The 22,853-nt window shown below is 42.2% G+C and overlaps 2 protein-coding genes across 7 annotated transcripts in view; one reads left to right on the top strand and one right to left on the bottom strand.

Moving 5' to 3' along the window:
• fmnl3 (formin-like 3) overlaps positions 1–16,417 on the top strand; it is a 32,514-nt gene extending 16,097 nt beyond the window's left edge. Inside the window, exons 5-26 of one of the 6 annotated variants that reach the window (XM_040047524.1) lie at positions 1,550–1,633; positions 2,020–2,166; positions 2,997–3,105; positions 3,248–3,324; positions 3,730–3,823; positions 5,292–5,366; positions 5,629–5,739; positions 5,846–5,995; positions 6,592–6,693; positions 6,902–7,244; positions 7,626–7,721; positions 8,051–8,175; positions 8,490–8,692; positions 8,779–9,082; positions 9,169–9,249; positions 9,352–9,481; positions 9,612–9,772; positions 9,922–10,023; positions 11,201–11,293; positions 11,406–11,529; positions 13,292–13,335; positions 14,586–16,417. In XM_040047524.1, the coding sequence (XP_039903458.1) occupies positions 1,550–1,633; positions 2,020–2,166; positions 2,997–3,105; positions 3,248–3,324; positions 3,730–3,823; positions 5,292–5,366; positions 5,629–5,739; positions 5,846–5,995; positions 6,592–6,693; positions 6,902–7,244; positions 7,626–7,721; positions 8,051–8,175; positions 8,490–8,692; positions 8,779–9,082; positions 9,169–9,249; positions 9,352–9,481; positions 9,612–9,772; positions 9,922–10,023; positions 11,201–11,293; positions 11,406–11,529; positions 13,292–13,329 (2,749 nt within the window). In that variant the 3' untranslated portion in view covers positions 13,330–13,335; positions 14,586–16,417. Of the gene's footprint in view, positions 1–1,549; positions 1,634–2,019; positions 2,167–2,996; positions 3,106–3,247; positions 3,325–3,729; positions 3,824–5,291; positions 5,367–5,628; positions 5,740–5,845; positions 5,996–6,591; positions 6,694–6,901; positions 7,245–7,625; positions 7,722–8,050; positions 8,176–8,489; positions 8,693–8,778; positions 9,083–9,168; positions 9,250–9,351; positions 9,482–9,611; positions 9,773–9,921; positions 10,024–11,200; positions 11,294–11,405; positions 11,530–12,649; positions 12,772–13,291; positions 13,345–14,585 lie in introns of all 6 variants that reach the window. The other 5 variants (XM_040047525.1, XM_040047521.1, XM_040047522.1 and 2 more) reach the window with 5 other exon arrangements.
• A 978-nt stretch (positions 16,418–17,395) lies between these two features.
• On the bottom strand, positions 17,396–22,759 carry LOC120743985 (low-density lipoprotein receptor-related protein 1-like). The gene is made up of 6 exons (XM_040048060.1): positions 22,714–22,759; positions 22,318–22,537; positions 21,967–22,068; positions 21,712–21,855; positions 20,730–20,874; positions 17,396–18,145 (listed from the first exon to the last, which is right to left on the bottom strand). The coding sequence occupies exons 1-6, from the start codon at positions 22,757–22,759 to the stop codon at positions 18,008–18,010; spliced, it is 795 nt and encodes a 264-aa protein (XP_039903994.1). The 3' UTR covers positions 17,396–18,007.
• Between the last annotated feature and the right edge of the window lie 94 nt (positions 22,760–22,853).

Genomic DNA, 22,853 nt, shown 5'->3' with positions numbered 1-22,853 from the left:
TGTCTGGTGTGTTATTCCTGAGATTGCCAAGAAAATCTGAAATAGCAACTGGTTGGAGAGAAGTACAGGGAGGAAAGAGTGAGGGTTCACAGCAACGAGGGAAGGGGGGCAGGAAGCTGATGATCAAGCCCACCTCCTCGTCCCCCCTCCTCCCTCCTGGACCCGGTCTAGTTGCTTTGTTCGCTTTCCTCTGCTCCTCTGCTCACCTCTCTTCCTTTTCCCTCTTCCTCCTTCCCTCCGCTGTCAGGGTCCTGATTGGTTTCCTGCCTAACTTGCCATTGGCTGACCAGCAATCTGTCATCACAGCCATCATTTCAAGACTATTTTAAGAACCTTTTACCTCAATCCATCTCCCCCTGGAGTTCCCTCAAAATATGGGGAGGAGGTAAAGGGGTCTGTGGGGGAGGCAGACTAAATACTGTTGAGTGTCAGGGGTTCTTCCTGAGCCCAGCTCTCTTAGCCATATGCCCTCCACATTCTTTCTCTAGTTGCAATGGGAATTCCTTTGTTTGGAGAAAACTGGAGTGAGGAAAACTGAAGCCTTGCTCTGCTTTACTTTCCATGGAATTTTTTCCACTTTCTTTTAGAGCTATTGAAGAGCCGTCATCCCAAATAATTCTCATTTATTACAACTTTCGTCTCATTTTTTTGTAATTATGTTGCCTATAATAGTTACCGAAGTATCATTACCTGGATATATGGTAGATCTGTATAACTACAAATCAGATGAACAGGGAGCATGATGTGTCCGAAAATTCAGCTGGATGTGAATGAAGCGGAATATGAAAGCTTAAATGCCTCTAAAAACTTCCAGCATTACTTAAATAACAACTATGAAAAGTTCAGCCAAAGGTGAACCAGTGTATGAATAATTTGTTTAAACCTGCCTGCTAGTCTATCCATGATTTACAATTACATTTAAAGCTACAATAAAGAGATCCACTAAAGAATAAATAACAATAAGAAAAAGAAGACAATATAAAGAATCTTCCTTTCACTTATGTAATTTACTAATTTATTAGAACAGTTGCTTAAAAACTCATTGATATTCTTTGCGGTTGAGAGAAGTACTGGGGCTCTACATCTAGTTACATATTATCACACAGCCTTTCCTTATATACATCTGTACACATTTGTTTTATCAGTTGCTATTATGATTCCACGTCACACAGTACAGTGATAAATGTTCCTTCAGCATTTTAAAGTTCATTCTTCTGTCATGTGCTCTGCTAGCTGTGCTTATTTCAGTTATTATTTGTTCTTTTTATAAATTAAAAAAGAAAAGCAAAACAAAGCAAACCCAAAAGGACAAATAACTGGTATTACAATTGATCAGCAGAAAAGCCAAAACTAGACCTGAGTTGTTCTAAACCAGTTCTTTAAGTACAAAAGGATTTATGAGAAGGCTTCAGAATAAGAAGAATCCTAGTTTTCTTTATGTCTCTCTCTCTCTCTCTCTCTGTTAGTCGGTAACGGGCTGTCCGAAAGGATAAGGGTGTGCTCTGGATCTGGCGCCCCGCTAACCTCTCTCTGCTTTCATGCGTCACAGGTGGGTCAGGGAGTTCCTCAATGATGAAAACAGAGGTCTTGATGTCCTTGTTGAATACCTCTCTTTTGCTCAGTGTGCAGTCATGTAAGTACACACACACACACACACACACAAATCATACACACCTCTTGACCAAACCTTTCCTTAGGAACTGGGTTGGGCTGTGAATCCAGCTGCTGAGTCTTTTAGAGCCTGTGATATTAGTACATTGCATTCATTGGATGTATTTCCTGTGTCTTGTTGCATACTTTGTAACGTGAATGCATTTCTGGACGGATGCTACCTGGTTGAGTGCTGAGCTATACTTTGGGACAGAATCTGTGTGCTGAGCTTTATCGTGCAGCTTGATGACAGTTCTTGTGATAATGCCTGGCTCTCTACTAAGCTGCCTTGCAAACCTAACCTCCCCCATGCCTCTCATCTACACCCCTGTGCCTCTGTGTTGGCTTCTCTGTTTGTCTATGGCCCAGGTTGGATTTTGAGGGGCTGGAAAATGGGGAGGATAGCTTCTTGGACAAGTCTAAATCTTGGAGCAGGTCCATAGAGGATCTGCACCATACGAACGCCCAACCCTTCTGCAACACTCTGGTGCGCTCTGCCCGCCAGTCTGTTCTTCGGTACGTATTGCTAAGCAAGCTTCCCGCTATTAGCTTCCTCTGTTACTGCCTTGCTCTGCTAACCTTGAATGCTATATTTGCATGCAAGCCCATTGTCTTAGTACTGGTGTGTTAAAAAGTCTCTGACCTTTAGTGCTATCTGTCTCTCTTTGTTAACGGTTCTCCTTCATCTGCCCAGATGTGCATCTGCACTGTCCACAGATGAGATCCAGCTGTGAGCAGCAACATATGTTGGACAGTTGTGATTCTCCTCTTCACCACTGTAGAGACATGACTTAAAGACAGATAGGGTGTAAAGTCTGATCGGAAAAACAGATATTATATAAGGGTGCACAAAAATAGTCCACAAGGACAGACTCTAGACTTATAAATATTATATAAATATATTGTCAGATAAATTACTGCTGAACTGTTATTGGTAGAAGGTATAAAAAGTTTTTCCGCCCACATTTGTAACAAAGTATGGAAAAAAAACGTATTCTTGATGTATGGTTATCCCGATCATAAACCTTACCAGAACAGTTACCATGAAATGACTGTGCAATATAGTTACATAATAGCAGTCTGTGAACACAATTCGGTCTGTTAACAGCAACAAGGAAACCAGGCATTTCCCATAATGCATCTGTAACCTCAAAAGCCATCTAAGTTTTTTTCTGTCAGACCTCATTCTCTGTAATTTTCTCTTTCTGTCTCTCGCTGTGACACACTTAAAACAAAAATCATAGAAAATAGTAGATACACTTCAGAGCTCTGTTTGACTAACAGAATAGAAGCCAGAACATGAATTTCATTGCTGAATTTGCTTTAATGTGCTGAATCTGTTGCAGCTACGGCTCAGTCGCGAATAGCAAAACCATCAAGAACTCCCGCCTCGTGAGTCAAAAGGATGATGTGCATGTGTGCATCATGTGCCTGAGAGCAATCATGAACTACCAGGTACCAGGAACCACCTACGACCCACAATCAGATATGTCTCATAAACTTTGAGCATGATATGCTTCCTGTGCAGTCAAGTGCTGAACATTTATGCAGGTTTTCTGACCACATCCTCTCTGTCTCTCTGTCTCTCTCCATGCAGTACGGTTTCAATATGGTCATGTCTCATGCACATGCAGTCAATGAAATTGCTCTCAGCTTGAACAATAAGAACCCACGGTAAGAACTCAGGACCCCTCCTCCATAAAATCAGGGCCGGGCCAAACAAAAGGGGAAACCCTGCAGCCAATTCATACGATATGCTTCTCCGTGGGCCTCTGCTTCTCTCTGAAGTCGAGGATCAGAGGTGTATACACGGGTCGTTAAGGGAATGTTTTCTAAAGGGAGATTTGTGGTAAACCACTGAGACTGATTACTTCATAATAAAGTCTATGAGGGTAAACACGTAAAAACCATGGAAACACCCACCAAAGCTTCAGACATTAATGCAGATTATGACTTTTGAGCCCTGTATGTTAATATCTACACCAATTTTGAGGATGCTTGAATTTTGTGATAGAACATATAAAACTGTACTTTTTTAAAAAATGTAGTTGTATTGATGGAAGTTTGGTGCATTTTCAGGACAAAAGCTTTGGTCCTTGAGCTGCTGGCTGCTGTTTGTCTTGTCCGAGGAGGTCATGAGATCATCCTTTCAGCATTTGACAACTTCAAAGAGGTGCCTATTGCAACTTTTTAATGAATTTTTAACAAGCTCTCAAGTTGTTATGTTCAGGATTAAGTTGTAACATATCGCTAGCCTAGCTATGTCTGAATATACTAATCAAAATTTAAGTAACATCAATATAATTGCCCTAATTTCCCACATCACTGGCGTGCATAAAGGCATAAAGGTCAAGTGTAGCGGGCCGAAAACTGAGAAGCTCTGAGAGATTTTATCTATCTGAGGTTGCAAGCAAAGCTCTATGGTGGCGTGTCTGAGATTATTGGACTCATTAAGACATTAGATGTTAAGTAACCTTGAACAATAATCAGAGGATCACTTCCCCAGTGGGAGCCAGTGAACCAGAAAGATTTGCTTAGCCTTTTTACTTTTTGCTCGTACAGTCACCTAAACTCCGGAACCAGACAAAATGCCTTACAGTCCAAAGCCTCAGCGAGACCCAAGAGCTAATCAACTCTCTAGTGGAAACAACATAGTACTGCTGTTTTTCCAAAATGATGCATTAACACAAAGTGACAGGTGTCTGAGATCTCACAGGGAGAAGGTCACGTTTGCTATTCATTCTATGTTTTTATTCATTTCATTTATTCAGCCTTTATTTAACCAGGAATTCTCTTGAGATTAACATCTCTTTGTCAAGGTGGACCTGGCCAAGATGGCACACCGTTACAATGTTACAAGAAGTTAAAAATCATATATAACATCATAACACTTAAAGTTAGAGTCAAAATAATACAAGGCCCACCATATCGATAGCAGTTGCTGTTCATTTGCAGAAGTCTTTATGAGAGCTCTGAACTCTCCCAAGAAAACAAAAGCATTCAGCTGTAATGTGCTCTGACTGTTATTCTATGACCGAGGTGCCAAATAATGCTGTTCTATAAAGCTCAGAGAAAAATCATAGCAGCTGTACTGGTCGTCAAATTTTAGATCCACAGCTACAGTGTTTGTGTGCAAGGAAAAGGATTTTTATTTCATCAACTTAAGAAACAACGTAAGTCAAACACTGAGATTATGTTGTTTGCAGGTAGAAAAACAGAATAAAAGAAATAGTTGATTTATCCTGATTATGCTTTTGTTGATAGAGCTGTAACACATCAGTGAAAGCAGCAGTTTATCAGATATTTGTTATGTCCACAGCACAACATTATGAAGCCATTGGCTTCATTGATTTTGCTGCATACTTCATGAACACCTCAGCATTGTGGTTTGCTCCAAAGGCATGATTTTTTTTCTTAATTAATAAATAAATAATTTGTAAAGTGCCATGGACAAAAAAAACATGTAGTATGGTTGATTTTAGGTGATAAATATAGGTAATATTTCCCTAAGGTACCACTTTGACATTCAATTAAAACGTCCTTTCTCGGGTCTCTTGTTTGTCTACATCGGACAAAGTTTTTGTTCTACTTTGTAAACCAGAGAAAAAAATCTTTGTTTTGCTTCACCTGGTGTGTTTCAGGTTTGCAAAGAGAAGCATCGCTTCGAGAGACTGATGGATTACTTCCGCAGTGAAGAGGGAAACATTGACTTCATGGTAAGACAAGCGTTTAGTTACATACAGATGTGTCTTTTTTGTGTGAGAGTACACCCATCAGTACAAATAAAAATGTCTGGCTCAAATGCCAAAGGTATTTTTTATTATTATCTGCATAAAGGAAAACACACTTTTATACAAGGTGCAAATGCAAAATCCAGTGGACTATATGTCAGTTTTAAGATAAAATATCCTGATACAGATTATACGTATCAAGTATATAAAGAATATTAATGAGCTGGTGTTTGCATTTGTTCTCCAGGTTGCTTGCATGCAGTTCATCAACATTGTGGTCCACTCAGTTGAAGACATGAACTTCAGAGTGCATCTGCAGTATGAATTCACCAAACTGGGACTAGATGACTTCCTGGAGGTAAAGAAATAATGTTGTGCTTAAACTGGGCCAATCGCTCTCATTGTCTACGTGGAGACTATTCGCGGAGTGTCACTAATGTTGAATTTATTCTCTCTCGTGCCAGAAATCTAAACACACGGAGAGCGACAAGCTGTCGGTTCAGATCCAGGCTTACCTTGATAACGTATTTGATGTGGGTGGCCTGCTAGAAGATGCCGAAACCAAGAATGCAGCGCTGGAGAAGGTGGAGGAACTGGAGGAGCACCTGTCCCACGTAAGTGCACCACCCAGTCTGGACCACCAACACTGCTCTCTATACACATTTATGAGATTGTTGTGGTTCACCAGCTATGTACTTAAGTTGGCTGTTTCTACATGGCAATTAGAAATCTACTCGGTGTTTGCACTTCACAAGTGGTTCAGGATAATAATTGGGTGGGGAATGCTGGAAAACGGAGTGCGTGAAACAATCTTATTATTGTTCTCGTGTTGGCTCGGTCTTTCTGGGCTATTGCCTTTGTATCCCACGCTGCTTTGCAAAGACCTTCTTCACATGGAAAGGTCGTAGGCAGCCCCTGACATCATTCTTGGAATTTGAAAACAAACTCTGCTCTCAGAGGTCAGAAATGATGGGGGAGGAAGAGGGTGAAGATTCTCTCTGAATTCCTTAGCAAAGATGTGTAATGTAAAATCAAAACTGAGAGCTGTGTCATGTTATTGCTGCATCATGCTGCTCGCTGTATCTTATTTCTTAGTGATGATGCAGTATATGGGGAGGAGAGATGGGGAAGTGGAGCTGGGAAAGATGCCCACTGTGTGGATCAATTCTTTCCTTCTCTCATCTCAGTGTTGCTCCATCTTCTCTTCTAGGTGACTGAGAAGCTTCTGGAGGTTGAGAATGAAACAATGATGAAAGTAGCCGATCTGGAGAAGCTGCTCATTCAGAAAGATAAGGAGCTGAACGTAATACGGGTAAGCCACAGTCCTATCGACGTGATATTTCTTGCTCTCCTCGCATCATAAAGGCTTCAGATTCCGCGCCTGTTAGCAGAGATCAGGTTCATATGCTTGTGGCTAAATTGCTGTATTAGCAAATTAGGTCACAAAGAGACAGGATGTTTGTTTAGCTTGTGGAGTCACTGTGCATTATGCTCTTTATCACCCCCTGGTGACTGCTCAGGAGACATACGAGTCAACCAGCACTCAGGTTAACACCCTGAGGAGGATGATCAAGGAGAAGGATGCTGCATTTCAGAGGCACTTCAACATTGAGAAGCGTCTGCTGGAGCTCGAACAGCAGGGCACCATCCGCTTGCACAAGAAACCTGATGGAGACATCGCCATCGAGCCGCTGGGCGTCGGCAGTGCCGGGATACCCTTGGGAAACATCGGAAAGCTGTCTTTGGGTTCAACGGCAGGGCTGACAGAACTAGGAGGACCCGACACAAGTTTACCACCAGCCAGCGAAGCACCTCCGCCTCCACCGCCTCCTCCCCCTCCCCCTCCCCTGCCATCTGCTTCAGGTGATGACAACACTGTGACTCGCAGTCTAGTGATTCATGTATATGTATGTGAAAGTTGACTTTCTCATCTGTGGACCCTCAGAGCAGATCTATTTTCAGTTCCCTATATTTGTTCATTCGTGCCAAACCAAGTGATGGGTCACAGCAGTGTTCTTCTAAGCCAGACAGGAAAGGGAAACATAAGGCTGGTTTCCTTTGTCTCCGGAAAGGCCGCACTGACTGTTGGAGCACTTTCCAGCCTTTTATCCAAACTAGACTTTATCAGGTTTCATTACTTTAAAAATCTGTTTTCAGCGATTGTCAGGCCGAGGTGGCAGCTCACGTAGAACACGAAGCTGTTACTAAACATGCAATAAAAATACTCTTCTGCATTAATTACAGGACACACTGCGCCAGTCCCACCGCCACCACCTCCTCCCCTTGCTCCTCCTCTGCCAGAAGCTTCCCCCTCTGTCATCTTGAGCGTAGGTCTGTCAGGTGAGCGTGCACACAAAATTAAACTTGGTTGTCTTTGCCTTCGATTTTGATGTTCAAGGTTGACTAGATCAGAGGATTGTGGGTGGCAGGAGGTAGAGTGGATTGTCGGTAGGTTGATCCCTGGCTCCTCTAGTCTGTGCGCTGAAGTGTCCAGAACTCTAAGATGCATCCGTCGGAGTATAAGTGTGTGAACGATAGGCGAAAATCACTTAGCCATAGAAAAAGATGGTTGTATGAATGTGTGTGAGTGGCTGAATAAAGCTTCGCGTTGAAAAGTGGTATATAAGTACCGTTCATTCTGAATTCAACGAACACTTTCTTCACCACAGCTATCAGGATCAAGAAGCCTATAAAGACCAAGTTCCGCTTGCCTGTGTTTAACTGGACGGCCTTGAAGCCCAATCAGATCAATGGCACAGTCTTCAACGAGATCGATGATGAACGTGTGCTAGAGGTAAATCAAGAAGATAAAACCTCTTTCATGTTAAGATGTAGGTCTTGGTTAATATGTGTCAAATTTGAATTTATGGTAAATTAGTATTAATCTCAGTAAAACATTTCCATAGTCAAAAGCTCAGGTTTCTCTAGTCTCTTCCAGTTGAGTTCAAACCTTAATAAGAGGAAAAAGTAAAGCAAAACTAAACTTAAATGATAAGAGCATTGTGTCGCGAAATAACCAGCTTCATACCAACACCATAACACTTATGTGTTCAGGACTTTTAACATCAATTTAGAGCAAGTAAAAGTTGAGTTGTTATTCACATGCAGGAGCTGGAACTGGAGAGGTTTGAGGAGCTATTTAAGACGAGAGCCCAGGGTCCAGTTGTGGATCTTTCCTGCACAAAGAGCAAAGTAGCCAATAAGGTGGCAAACAAAGTCACACTTCTGGACGCCAATCGCTCCAAGAACTTAGCCATCACACTGCGAAAGGCTAACAAGACAACAGAAGAGATCTGCAAAGCCATAGAGAAGTATGCACCTGTCTTTTACGTAAACTTTACATACTTACATAATTTTCTGTGGAACAAGTTACAGGTAACGTGTTATCTTCACTCAGGTTTGACCTCAAGGCCTTACCTGTCGACTTTGTGGAGTGCCTGATGCGTTTCCTGCCCACCGAGGCAGAAGTGAAGGTGATGCGTCAGTACGAGCGCGAGCGGCGTCCGCTGGATCAGTTAGCAGAGGAGGATCGCTTCATGTTGTTATTCAGCAAGATCGAGAGGCTGACGCAGAGAATGAACATTATCACCTTTGTTGGAAACTTTGCCGACAACGTGAGCATGCTCACGCCACAGCTCAACGCCATCATTGCTGCTTCTGGCTCAATCAAGTCGGCACCAAAGCTCAAGAGGATGCTTGAAGTGAGATGTGTTTGTTGACTTTCACAGCAGCAGCGTTTGTATTTTTTAATGCATATATTCACTCGGTGCTTTTGGTTTACTCGTAGATCATCTTAGCCCTAGGAAACTACATGAACAGCAGCAAACGAGGCTGCGTTTATGGTTTCAAATTACAAAGCCTTGATCTGGTGAGTAATCAGTAGTGAAGTTTACTGGAATTCCAGTCAGCACAAAAGTGTGCTGCAGAGTTTATTATTAAATTGCTTTTCCTAACAATGTTTTTTACACAGCTTCTGGACACTAAGTCTACAGACAGGAAGATGACATTGCTCCACTACATAGCTCTTATTGTGAAAGAGAAGTACCCTGAACTGACCAACTTCTACAATGAATTGCACTTTGTGGACAAAGCTGCAGCAGGTGAGCGTGCACCAAACTCTGTCAGCAACCGTGTGGGGACGCAGTGTTTTCACAGAAAGGTCAGGTGTTAACATCTGGATAAAACGCTACGTAATATACTTAAAATATGCTCTGATGTCTGCGTGCAAAGTGTCTCTGGAAAACGTCCTGCTGGATGTTCGAGAGCTGGGGAAAGGCATGGACCTCATCCGGAGAGAGTGCAGTCTCCACGACCACTCAGTCCTGAAAGGTTTTGTCCAGGCTAGTGACTCACAGCTGGACAAGCTACAGAAGGACGCCAAGATGGCAGAGGTATCCGACAACGTCTTCACCTCCAAAACCTCAAATTATCCGCTGGAACAAATGAAAATGAAACCTTTCTCGTTCATTCATCTCACTGACATCTGATGCGCAGCCACTAACTCGACAGTGTTTACAAACATTCTCTTTCCCAATTCCAGGAAGCCTTTAACAGTGTGGTGAGCTACTTTGGAGAAAGTGCCAAGACGGCTCCACCCTCCGTGTTCTTCCCTGTGTTCGTGCGCTTCATCAAGGCGTACAAGGTGAGGACGCCAAGCAGAAGCTACATCTCTGTAGCTTTCCTCACTTCCTCAGCTGGACATTTGGGAAGTTCCCTGGTTTGCTGTCAGCCTTGCTGAGAGCAGAGGGGGGCAGAGCTTTGGCTGCTTTTGTGGCACAGGACGTGGCGTATACTCCCAGGCCAAATAACAGGAAAGGCCAGCTGGGTCTGACTTTAGAAGCTGCAGCTGTGGTGTTTAGACTCGTCCCCCCCCCTTTACCTCCGGACTGCCTCGCCCTGCCCCAACACACAGCACGCATCCTGAGATTGTTCTCCATCTAGATTTATGGGATCTGCTCAAGGAAATGTGCAACACAAGGATTTCATGTGTCTGTTTGAGTGTGCGCATGTGCTCTAAAGGAACTGTTTAACAAACACTTGTTGCCTCGAGTAATAGAATATAGTTTTCTACAGTTTTTAAGGCCTCTTATTGTCAGACATAGAAGCTTTAATTTAACTTAAGTGAGAGCCAAAATAAACAGAACAGCCAGGAGTTGCCGTGAAGCCACAATACTAAACAAACTAACGAGAAAGAGAAGGTTACAATTTCAAGCCCAAACTTCAAATTAACACGAGAAAAACTGGAAGAAAATGGGCTGAAAATGTTCTGTGTCCCGTAGAGCTTACTGTCAGTCAGTTAAAGACGTTAAAGAAGAAAGAGTATCTTTAAATAATTTGTTGCTAACTGTGAAATCACCTGCTTTTTCTTAGTGGCCTAGGAACAACTTATCGCTGAGATTCTTTGTGTTCTTGGAGAGAAACTATGGTTTCTGTCATCCACAGCAGATCAGCTCAGATTATCTGGTTTAAAAAAACAAAACGAAACACATTGTCAGATTTTGTTCATTTTGATTCAAGTCAGGGAAGCTGTTGCCTTGTTTTTAATATTTCTGCCCAGCTTGGCTGATTTATAACTATCTAAAGTGTCATATTCACCATACTTATTGATCCCTTTGTTTATCTTTCTCCGTATGTCAAACTGTTCATTTAAGCGCGTGCGTGGTCCTGGTCATGTTTAGTAAAGCGTGGCTTTCCTGTTTATGCCCAGCTTTTCAACTGTTTTTTCTTTGCTTCACATGGCCACACAAAAGCACGTTGTTGGATTTATTTCCACTGAAGTTTCTTGTCACAGATGTGTCATCTATTTCTCTTCTCAACAGGATGCAGTGGAAGAAAATGAACAGAGGAAAAAGCAAGAGGAAGCAATGAGAGAAAAGTTACTGGCTCAGGAGGCGAAGCAGCATGACCCTAAGGTGCAGCCCCGCTGGATGAACTCTATCACGTATTTACTCAGTGCTAAATAAAGCTTTTTCGTAGGCCAAGAATCACAGTGAAAACAACCAAATATCCTTTCCACTGGTTCAGGTTCAGGCCCAGAAGAAGAGGCACCAGCAGCAGGAGCTGATCGCAGAGCTGCGCAGGCGGCAAGCCAAAGACCACCGGCCTGTGTACGAGGGCAAGGATGGCACTATTGAAGACATTATCACAGGTGGGCCAGACAGGACTGTTAAACGAACCCATGTGCGTGCCAGCAGCCCCGGTGTTCCCAGGCTGAGGATGACTGTGGTCATCGACTGCTCAGCTCCTTTGAAGTGCACCTTGTGCTACGTGCTTCAGACACCAGCACATCTGGAGCACAGCAAATAGCAAGCGTTGTTCCATGCCATGCTGTCTAGTCTGTTAGGGGAAATGCTGCTGGGTATCAAAGTGTGTGTTTTCAGAAAGGCCAGGTCTCAAGAAGTAAATTGAGGTACTAATAATTAGGATCCACGACAGCCTCAAGCAGCTGTTCCTGGAGGGATCATGTTTTTGGCTTTCTATACCTCCATACCTCTTTAATTTCTTCTAATCTGGCACAAAAAAGTCACTTGTACTATAATTTCAAAGATCGCCGTGACCTCATAACGAAATTTTTGCTCAAAACTAAAGTCTAACTATGACAAAATTGGAGGAAAAATGATAAAATGATGACATGTTGTATCCAAAAGATCAAAAGGTTAACTTAGCTGTGATTGAGCAACATTATAATGTTGGGCAAACATACTTTTCTGCCCACTGTTTGAATGTCGTAAGACAGAAGTGGAGATTGGGAGGTAGGTAGGTGCCTGTCTTCACTGCTCGTACTATACCAGTCTGGACAGACGTGGATATAAACTGCACACGAGCAGAATAGCAGAATATTCTGTTTGCAAAGAGCGGAAAGTGATTGGGCAGTGTGCAATTTCGTTTCCTACATTTAATTTTTGGAGATGCCAAAGTTAAATCATCTTACAACACACCTACGTATTTTAAGCCTTTATTGGGAGAAAACCCTGCATCTACAGCCTCAGCGTAGCACATAAACTAACTGATGTTTTTGTGATGATCATTAATAACTGTCTAAAGTGTAAATAATATGAATGTTGCTTCATTATACTTTAGTGTTAATAATAGGAATAATTGTGTGTCACTACTATCAGAGCTCTAACTGTGTTTTATCCAGTGGACGGCTTTCAGGACATGTCCTTAACCTTATTAAGAACGTTAGGCTTTCACAAGGTTTGCCCCTCCCCCTTAGGGCAGTGTTTCAGGTGTGACATGTTTTCTCTTCCTCCGCCTCCTCCCCCCAGTACTGAAGAGCGTGCCCTTCACGGCCCGCACTGCTAAACGCGGCTCACGTTTCTTCTGTGAAGCCAACCTCTGTGACGACGCCAACTGCTAGCCCTTCCCCTTTAATGCCAAGGTTGACCAGGTTTCTCTCATACGCATTTTGAACCCCCCACTCTCCCTCGCAACCCACTACCACTACCTCCATGTGCATGCAGCATGATTTCTGTCATCCCACCCCACCCTCAACTATGACTACTGATGACTAACTCGGGCCGTCACTGGTTGTTTGTGTTGAGAAGACTCCTATCAGGTGTCTGGTGATAGGAGTCAGCCAAACCTCTTTGCCTGGAGCTGAGAAAGTTGCATTGAGTGTCAATATGTTTTTGTGTGTAAAATATGTTGACACGCTTGCAGTACAGTCCTGACTGTGATCACGTGTAGGACATCATGCATGACACAGTAGGCTTTTGCGTTATTTTGCCATATTTCTTTCAAATTATCCGATACCAACGGACTGAATCTAAAGAGGTTTGGCTAGCAGACTGTTTTATTTTATCAGCACTGCCTTGTTCCATGAGACTAACTTGTTTGGTGTTGGTTTTTCCGGCTAACATGTGACTCTTCTTTCCTCAACCACCACTGTTTATTCTGCCCCCCTCCAGCTGAAAAGAAGATTAATGACAGTATTTCCCACTCCTAGGAGAGGGTAAGAAAGGTAGCCTGGCTGAAAGCCGGCCTGCTTGGCCCTCCAGCTCCTGTGTGCTGCTACAGTGATGTCAGCTGCTTCAGCTAGTGCTTCAGTTGCAAGCAAAGAAACACACACACACACACAGAATTTAAGAACACTATAAAATTTGCTAGTAAACAACACAAAGTTGAACTTGTAAAAAGAAGAAGTCAGCATAGTATTAAAAAGAAACAACTTACCTGCTTTTAAAACAGCCATAAAAATATGAACTCAGGTGTTTAAGTGTCTACAAAGCCCACCTCAGAAGCAACACCAGTGGCATTTTTCTTTTAGTATTAATGTCAAATTTTTTCCTTAGAAACGAGTATCATCCTCACCCCTTCCTGTTACGTGTTGCATGTTGTCCATTGTTTATTTACCTCTCACCTGTCGGCAGCGTCCGCCATGTTTGTCTGTGCTAAATGTCATCTGCAGTGTGCTCAACAGCTATTTGGTCAACAGGCTCTAGAAGAAAACAGAATCAAACTTACGTGAACACAGTCTGTATCCACACTTTTGTTTCCTCTGTGACAGCCATCCTGTTTGGTAATCTGCAAACTCAAGAGCTTGTTGACCACTGTATCGTAACCAGAGTGGTTACTTTGTAACGTCCTCATTGTTTAGTGTTACTGATTTGCCAAAATCACCGTCTCAAAGCCTTGAATTTCTCCGTTTTGAAGCACAACTTCTAGCAGTTGAAATACAAGGCTATGGGAATGTGGCATTCCTGCCACATTTGCTAATTTTGTAGCTCTTATGGACAATTTCAGCTTTAACCCAAAGTTTTAACTGCACAAGTGTTTCCAGATTTTCTGGATTTGAAAATTATAACAATAAACACTCAGTTGTCAGTTTATTAGGGAGCTCAAACTAATGCAGACTAACAACAGTCCTGCAATAAAGGCAACTTTTCATAGTTTCATCTTCATTGTAAAAAAGAGGAAATATGGTTTGTGGTGCTGTTTTCATGTACTGCATTATATAGTAAGGTGTTCCTATTTTCTTTTCTTTTTTTAGCTTAACCTCATTTACAGAAATGAGGGAACAACTGATATAAATTAGGTGTACCTAATAAAGTGAGAACTGAGTGTACATCCTCTGCTCTTCTTGCTTAAAAACACTCTTAAGAAATTGAGATGTAAACAGAAGCAAATGTCCAGATTGACCTCTTGGTCGTCTAACATGTGTGTCCCCCTGTCTCTCACCCCCCTCTCCATGCCTACTCACAGATCTCCGAAACCAGCCTTTCCTGCGAGCAGACGCGTTGATCCGGAGCGGTTGGAAGAGACCCTAAACCACTTATTCGTCACTTATAGTCCCCTCCCTATTGTAACCCTTCCCTTTGTCCCAGTGGCGCATCTCAACCCTGAGGCTGCAGATCACAAAGACTGAAAAGCGAGGACAGGACAAAGCCCTTGTTTTAGCCCGGTAATTTATTTATTTATGGATGCCCTTTTACAACCACTTTAAATGAGCAGGCATGATTACAGAAGCACAACGCGCTACTACTCCTTCGTCACCGCGAGCAGAAGGCTTTCCCTGCTCTGTCGGCACTGACCTTTGGGAGGATGACCAGAGCACAGGTGAGGCCATCTGAGGACTGGAGGAGGAATTGTGCTTTCACTAACAAGTGCCTGCTAGCATGTGGATCTTAATGTGGACATTCCTGAAACCCATTAATATCCGAAGATTACGCAGTCATAGCAGGATTTAAACTGGGAGGCAGCCAAGATAAATTGCCGACTCTTCTGCTGCTGCTGGGACGCCTGCCTTTAAGACACCTGCAAAAGCCTCCTGCAAATAACAGAGGAGGTGCGATGTCATAACAGACATTCGTGGACTGTTTCGCAGCGTTACGCCAAGTCTTCGAAACGCTTTCAATCAGACTTAATATTGTTTATTTTGATTGTATCTGGGAGCAAAGACCATCACTGTACTGGTTCTTCTTGTCAAGCTAGACAAACCAAATTACTCCAAAGTTTGATGTTCCGCTTAAGAAGTGCCTTTTTGTGTAAACAGTGTTATTTCTCGTCAGTCAGCCATAATTTGTTTATTTTACGTCTTTCATTTGGTAAAGATTGTATTTTTTACCGCCTTGTAATATAACATTAGCCTTATAATCCTGACAACAATATGCAAGTTGAAGGCACAAAAAAAGCTTAAAGGTAGGTTAGTTCCTTTTTACCTCTAGTACATCAGAACAGCTGACACGAGAGTCCCCAGAGTTTTGGGCCTTGACCAAGTGGTGGTTAAAAACAGAATATTACGTGCCTTGACAACACTTCCTGTCACACCGTGCGTGACAGTTAGGAGGTGACAGACGCATGAAGGAGACTCCAGGTGGACTACTGTTTCAAAGGCACACTTGCTGTTTGGTTAGCCTGCTCTAAATGTATTAACAGATGAAGGATGAAGTGCATTTAAAGCTTCTTTTTCTTATCCGTTTTAATACAGATTATTCCTCCTAACAGCTTTAGAGACTTGCATGACATTGGCACAAAGGGAGCAATACATCTTAACACTACTTAAATTTGGCTCAAGATTGTATAAAACACTATTCTTGTGTGTATTGAAATCAAAAGAAACATACTTTTTTTTTTTTTAAGAAAAAGCTATTCTTGGGATTGTCTGTTGACTGAAAGACAACACTTCCTGTTTAATAAATATGATGATTTATGTAACAAGACCAAAGACTTTCATTACAATTCAGAAGCCTTTCCAGATTAAGCAACATCCAAACAAGTGCTTTCTACATGTTAGCGTTTTATTTCTTCATTCTTTAATAATAAGTGAGGCTATTTTCTAATGTACTGAAGTATGAAGTAGACTGCTTCTCCTCTCCATCTTTCCAAATGACAGACACGGCCATCGTACATTTCTACTATAAAAATCCATTTAATTCCTTATATCAAAAAGAAATCGAATTATAACAAAACAATCAGAACCACAAACGTGGGTTTTTGCCAGTTAAAGAAATTCTCCAAATGAAATATGATTGTTCCAACTTACATGGCGATTTAACAGAGCAGGATGTTAAAAGCAAATAAACAAGAAAAAAAAACAGAATTTAAAGAAAAAAATGTGATGAATACTGTTAACATTTGAGGACTAAAGCCAGAGTTTCCTCTTGGTTAAGTGTGTCTGTGTGTGTGTGAGCACCATGCAGTGATATGGTAGGTATGGCTGACAAGCTGAGGTGATTAAAAGCAATACGGTGAGCAGTGAGACACAGAGCCACACTTCCCAGACTAAAAATCCGGATGGTTAGCAGCAAAGCAAAGGAATGGAGAAAGGAATGCTTATCAGGAAGCCGATCAGTCTCCTTCCTGAGAATGCACTTAACAATGAGCATTAACCTAAATTACATGTCCATGTAATTACATACAGTGAAGGAAAGAAAAAAAAAAATCCAACCTCCCACAGAAGTACGTACCATCAGACGGTCTCCCTGGCCTTTCCTGAAAGTATGTTTACAATCAAAAGACGAGGAACAAAAGTTGAACGCAACCGTTCTCGGCTAATTACTGGTCGCAGGTTCTTTTTTTTTTAGAGGATGACCGGAAATTCACAGAAGCTTGTCTCTACTCCAGAAGAGTTTCAGAACAAAGCCCCAGCTCCTGTCCAGGGTGTCCTGCAGTAGGCTAATCCAAGGCCACGGATATCATCCCAGGCTTTTTCATCCTGGAATGTGGACTTAATTACAATCATCTTCATCCAGCGCACACTAACACACTGCCATGATTCATTCATCGGTGACACAAAGTATGTCAATTATACAATGACTTAAAAAAACAAAAGAAAAACATTAAAAAGTACAGACTGCTATTTGTTACTGATGTTTGTATTCCTGGGTATATTTTCAAGACACTTTGTTAATAGGTTCATATATATGGAAATATATATATTTATAATATATATATATATGTAACTTTAGTCTGTGCAAGGAGGTAAAAGACAATCACTTGAATGTAGCTCTTTGCAACAACAGATCAGATGCCGAGTCTCTTGTGCATACACGTGCAGTTAAACATCACCTCGCCTTTCCCTCTAAGACCTCCAGTAGCAAACATACATATACACAAAATGTGAACCAGCATCCAGGAAGCATTCGTGGTGAGCACTGACGCATCTCCTCTCTTTCATGAACAACGAAGACTTGGCAACATTTTCTAGGATGGAACAAAAATGTTTTTTTTCTCTTTTCCCCTACACAATTTATACAAAAATAAAAAAATTAAAATTGTTCCACTGCCATTTGTATCTTTTACATTTGCACAGAGGTAGTGGCTGAATGCGTGAGAAAGGTGTGTGTGTGTGTGTGTGTGTGTGTGTGTGTGTGTGTGTGTGAGTGAGAGAGAGAAGTTGTGAGGAAGTGAGCAAAATGAAAAAGAACTGGATAAAATGTCTATAAAATGGTTTCTTTTCCGTCACCAGAGGATTTGTTTTCCTTTTTGTCAAAGAACAAAATATAATACTGCAATCACTTAAAAAAAGTAGTTCTTCATTTTATACATTTTATACAGTGTTCTCGTTTTTATGTTTTTTTTGTTGCTTTTCTTTTCAGTTGGTAAAGGCATAAAATGAGAGAGCTCGCTGGCTCTAGGTTGGGCGAGGCAGGGCAATGTTGGCAGAGTTCAGTCCATGCCGAGGTCTATGCCAGGGGGTCGCTCATGTCCTCGTCGACCTGGGAGAGGAGCTCCTTCTTTTCATCAGTGCTCGCCAGAGAATTGCGGCTGTTGTGGGCACCCATGTACAGGGTGGCATACACTGGGTTCGTGAAGTTGGTGGGCTGCGGAGTGAAGAAAATTACTCGGTGACTCAGGCAAAAGAAATGAAAAGATTTGATATATTGTGAAAGAAGCAGTATTTTGCTTATTCAAATAGGCTCAGCTCGCATAAATAACAAGATGTTTCCCAGCTCAGTGCTGAAACCCTGGCAGACAGTTGTGGTTTGTTATGTTTTCTGTGTTTGGTTATTTGTTTCTGAAAGTCTGGGCACTAATCATCTGCCCCCAACAAACCAGTAGGTGTATTTCCAGTGAAGAACTTGCAACTTCTTTTTAAGCACTCAGGACTTTATGGACAATTCCTCATTTGATGTTTTATGATTGTGGTGAAAAATGTTTGAATATAGTGACCATGAGGGCTCCAGCATAAAAGCTTTATTCAGCTGTTCCCCTTATTCACAGTGGATTTCCGTTCCTGACACCCCCCAAGGGATTTTTGTCTCCAGCTGGGATTAAACTGGAGTTTTTTTTCACTTCTTAGGTGAATGTAAAAGAAATGGTATTTATATAGTGCCTTCATACTGTGCTTTTATCTGCTGAATGCATTCACACACACAGAGGTAACTCAGGGTTCAGTATCTTGCCCAAGCATCGATCTGTATACAAACCACTCGAGCCACAACGTGTAAACCATGAGACTATGGAGCCACTCATCAGAACTAAAGTATATGATCAGGGCTCTAGAGTGCGACCAATTTGGTCGCATTTGCGACCAAATTTTTCAGTGGTGCGACTAAAAAAAATATTTGGTTGCACCTGTGCGACCAACTGTTCGGGTAGCAAAAAAAAATAAAAATCTGCAACCTTCCCTGTGGTCAACAACAGACACATTTTGCCCCTATCGTGGACTAAACCAATCAGAGATAGTCAGGGGCGGGACCTCTCTGATTGGCCGTGGTCCAGTTGAAAGTGCAGGTGGAAGTGGGAGGTGAGTAGCTTGAATAAAGCGATATCAATTCATTAAATCCTGAATCGACTTTTAAATATAACTGTGTTTTGCCAGAAACGCCAGATTCTCAGATTAAAGCTCACAAAACCATTTCAACAACAACCAAACAGCAAATGAGAGCAGGTACACAGACTCCACACAAAGACCTAAACACAGACCGACGCATCAGAATCAGCTTTGTCTTTCTCGGCTTTCTCACCCGACGGCCCGTAGACGGACACGCTGTCGGAGCTCAGCGATCCTGATGCGTCCGGTCCGCGCTGTGATTACGTCTTCTTGCGCTGATTCTGAGCTGCAGGTTTTGTCTCTCCAACCAAAATCCACCGAGCCAGCAGCAAAAGAAGCAGCAAACTGCGCTTCACATTTGATCAATGTCGTCATGAATTTTGCTGTTTTGCTTCCACGACTATTAAAATCCCACTCCATGCACAGCTAGCTCTCTCTCTCTCTCTCTCTGTACTTCAAGAACAGTTTCCCGTCTCCAATCTCTGTTTTCTGTATTATTCATTCGCTTATTACCCACCAGTCTACCGTTGTTTACAGCGCTGTGGCTGCTGTCTTTCTCTTTTCTTTTTCACTTAAATGACCTCGGACAAGAAAGCCTATTTTTTCTGTTGTTCAATACTGAAGAAATTTAAACTTTATATGCAGAACATTGTAGAATATTTTTAAGGTTTTCTGCTATAAAAAGCCAGACCAGGAAAATCTCCTTCATGTTTTTCTGTGTTTTATTCTCAGTTACTTTCACACAAAGGCATCTGCTGTGATGCTCACAATTCTGATGAAATCAGTACTGATAAATGATCAGAATTATAATATTTCTGACTGTCTGAGGCTAAGTTTAATCGAATCGGGACTTTGAAAACCAGAATCAAATGGATTATAGAAATCAGTGATGATACCCAGCCCTAGTGAGCAGCCTAGGCACGACAGAAGTGGATGTAGCTGTAATAGGAAAAGAACTATTGCTAACTTTTCTGTTAAGGCCTGATCCTTCTGAAATTCATAGCCAGTGCTCTGACACGGTGTCATCAATCTTTGAATGCTGAAAAAGCACAGTGTATCCAGAAAAACACATATTATATAAATTATTATAAAATTTGTGTGCGCCTAACTTTTGTGCCGGTACGCCTAACTTTAAAAAGTTAGGCGTACCGGTACGCCCATGGCAAAAAGTTAGTCTAGAGCCCTGATGATTCACATAATTCTAACAATATTCATTCCAAAATTCATTACAGATGCCAGAAGTAAATACCATAACGACACCCACTGGTTTCCTAAGTCTTGCTTTAAAGCTTTTGCATTTGGACTGTGGCGATCTCGATGGCAAAAAACTGGATATAAATGTAGAAAAGTGATTACAGATCAGTCAAGACAGAAAACTGTTTTTCACTAGACGTCCAAAGGACAGGAATATATTGAGAAACCCAGCTACTTTCATCCAGTGTTCTTTAGATCACAAAGAAGGGTCTATTTACTGTCTATAATGACTCCACAACCAAAACCAATTCATTAAAAAAAAAAAAAAAAAAACAACTCACAAAAGGACTCATAAATGTGGAAATATCTGCATGGTTAGCCACTACCAGGCATTTTCAGATATTTTGTAATGAAACGGCTTTTTTAAGCTTTGTTACCTTGTCTGGGTCTAAAGCAAAGTCGGAGTCCAGAAGTTCCCCAGCATCATCATCAGGATCTCCTTCATAGATCTTATAGGCAGGGTTTCCAATCTCAACATTCATGGCCCCGTTGGTCATTCGGTGGTGCTGGAAGCCCTTGGCACTGCAGAGAAACTGATCAACAATTATCTTAGAAGCAGATTCAGACCCTTGTTTAAAAGAATTGATGTGCTAACCTCAGAAGAAAGCTAGAGTGACTAAAAGGTGTCTTATCATAAACCCATATCATAAATTCACTCAGCACTGGCTATGTACAATTGACAAGAACAGGACAACATATATCAAAGGTTTTCAAATGAGCTTTTGTGTCAAAAGGCCATTTGATCAAACCTATCGAATATACTGCAGCATGTCCATCGCGGAGAATGCTGGATTAGATTGCAAATATTCGGCTGTTTGCAAGCATATAAACATTTTTCAGAGATGCACAGTTATACATTTTACTCTGCAAGCACATTGCCTGAGCCTAATATTTACAAATGTAAACAGGGAAAGGCATGGAGGACAATGGGAGGACGTCAAAAGTTCAACTACTCGTGCATCACCAGAGCTATTCCAGAGTGAGTAGGCCCCCTGTGTTGTTGGGTGGGAAACCCCATGGAAGCCAAACAGAAGATGGCAAGCGAGGACAATGGAAAGATTTCGGCACTGAACGAAAGAATGGACAAAAGGACAGACAAAAGCATAGCAAAGGCAGTCTGACTGTATTTTAGGGAAAGGAGAGGAGAGGAATTGGGGGTCAACAGGTGAATTATGTAACCCTATCAAGTTACCGCGAGCACTGAGAACGAGATTTGCCCAGGCATAGAGACCTGGGAGACAGGGAAATAGATGGTTATCAAAAGGTAAGAGAGAAAGAAAGACCAGAACGGTGAGGACCAGATGACAAATGGAGTTTGAATTTTTTAAAGATGAAAAAGCGTTCCGAACTAGTACTCACCCACGCATTCTCTGCTTGTACCACAAGATGGCACCAACCACCAGCAATGCCAGCAACAGCAGCAGCAGCACTGGGACGATGATTGACGCAGTACCTATGAGTGAACAAATATCACATCTGTATCCCCTCCATCCAACAGCACACCTGGGCATAGAGGTACACAGTGGATATGTGGGTAAGTGTGGTAAGCGGACATTAAAACAATAAAATATTATTAAGTATATATATGCCTGTTGATGTCTACTGGGATCTTACGTGCACTGTGGCAGCAGTGTGCGATTGTCTACTGAACACTGGCCATGTGCGCAGTAGTTTGAACAGGTATAGCAGCTGGGTTGGATCTGACCATTTGGACAGCTTCAAACATACAGGAAAAAAATATTAAAGAAGATCCTAATGCAGCAGAATAACAATAATAATAATGATTCCCACGATTTCAGAATGATATATTCCATGCTGTGCACTGTTAGGAAGCACAAAATCCACAGATTGCTGGGTGACCTTGGGTGAAGAATATTCTGGCAGTTCAAAATAAAAGCCAGCAAATATTTACAAATCCAAGTCTAATCGATGTAGCACAGTAACCACGTCCCACACGATACTCACCTGCAGGAAACCTCCCCTGAGGCTGACGTCAAACATTTGCCCGTTCCGCAGAACTGACATTTGTCCAGCACACACTGGTGCCCGACGTACTTGGTGGGGCACAGACAAAGTTTGGTGCCGTTGGAGGTCTGTAAGCAGGTTCCACCATTCCAAACCTTCACATTTACCTTAAGACAGCAAAGAAAGAGAAGAGTGGCAACGGACCGGTAACCAATGGCAACTGACAGTTAACCCATAACAACGCGTGTAAACGCATGGCAACGGACAGTTAACCCATAACAACGCATGTAAACGCATGGCAACGGACAGATAACCCATGGTAACGGTCAGGTAACCCATGGCAACGGACCGGTTACCATGGCAACGGAACGGTAACCATGGCAACAGACCGGTTACCCATGGCAACGGACCGGTAACCCATGGCAACGGACCGGTAACCCATGGCAACGGACAGTTAACCCATAACAACGCATGTAAACGCATGGCAACGTACAGATAACCCATGGCAACGGACCGGTTACCATGGCAACGGACCG

This window comes from Simochromis diagramma, unplaced genomic scaffold, assembly GCF_900408965.1.
Source record: "Simochromis diagramma unplaced genomic scaffold, fSimDia1.1 OVJJ01000387.1, whole genome shotgun sequence".
In the NCBI taxonomy this organism is placed as follows: Eukaryota; Metazoa; Chordata; class Actinopteri; order Cichliformes; family Cichlidae; genus Simochromis; species Simochromis diagramma.
The sequence above is the reverse complement of the archived record's forward strand: the minus strand, read 5'-3'. Positions and strand labels throughout refer to the sequence as shown.

What these genes read in the sequence shown, in the direction of transcription:
- LOC120743985 (XM_040048060.1), bottom strand. Translation starts at nt 22,759, where the DNA reads ATGGGTTACCGGTCCGTTGCCATGGGTTACCGGTCCGTTGCCATGG. An exon ending in TCAGGGGAGGTTTCCTGCAG is followed by an intron (nt 22,069 to 22,317) that starts GTGAGTATCGTG and finishes GTATGTTTGAAG; the next exon opens with CTGTCCAAATGGTCAGATCC. An exon ending in TTGCTTTAGACCCAGACAAG is followed by an intron (nt 18,146 to 20,729) that starts GTAACAAAGCTT and finishes TTCACTCCGCAG; the next exon opens with CCCACCAACTTCACGAACCC.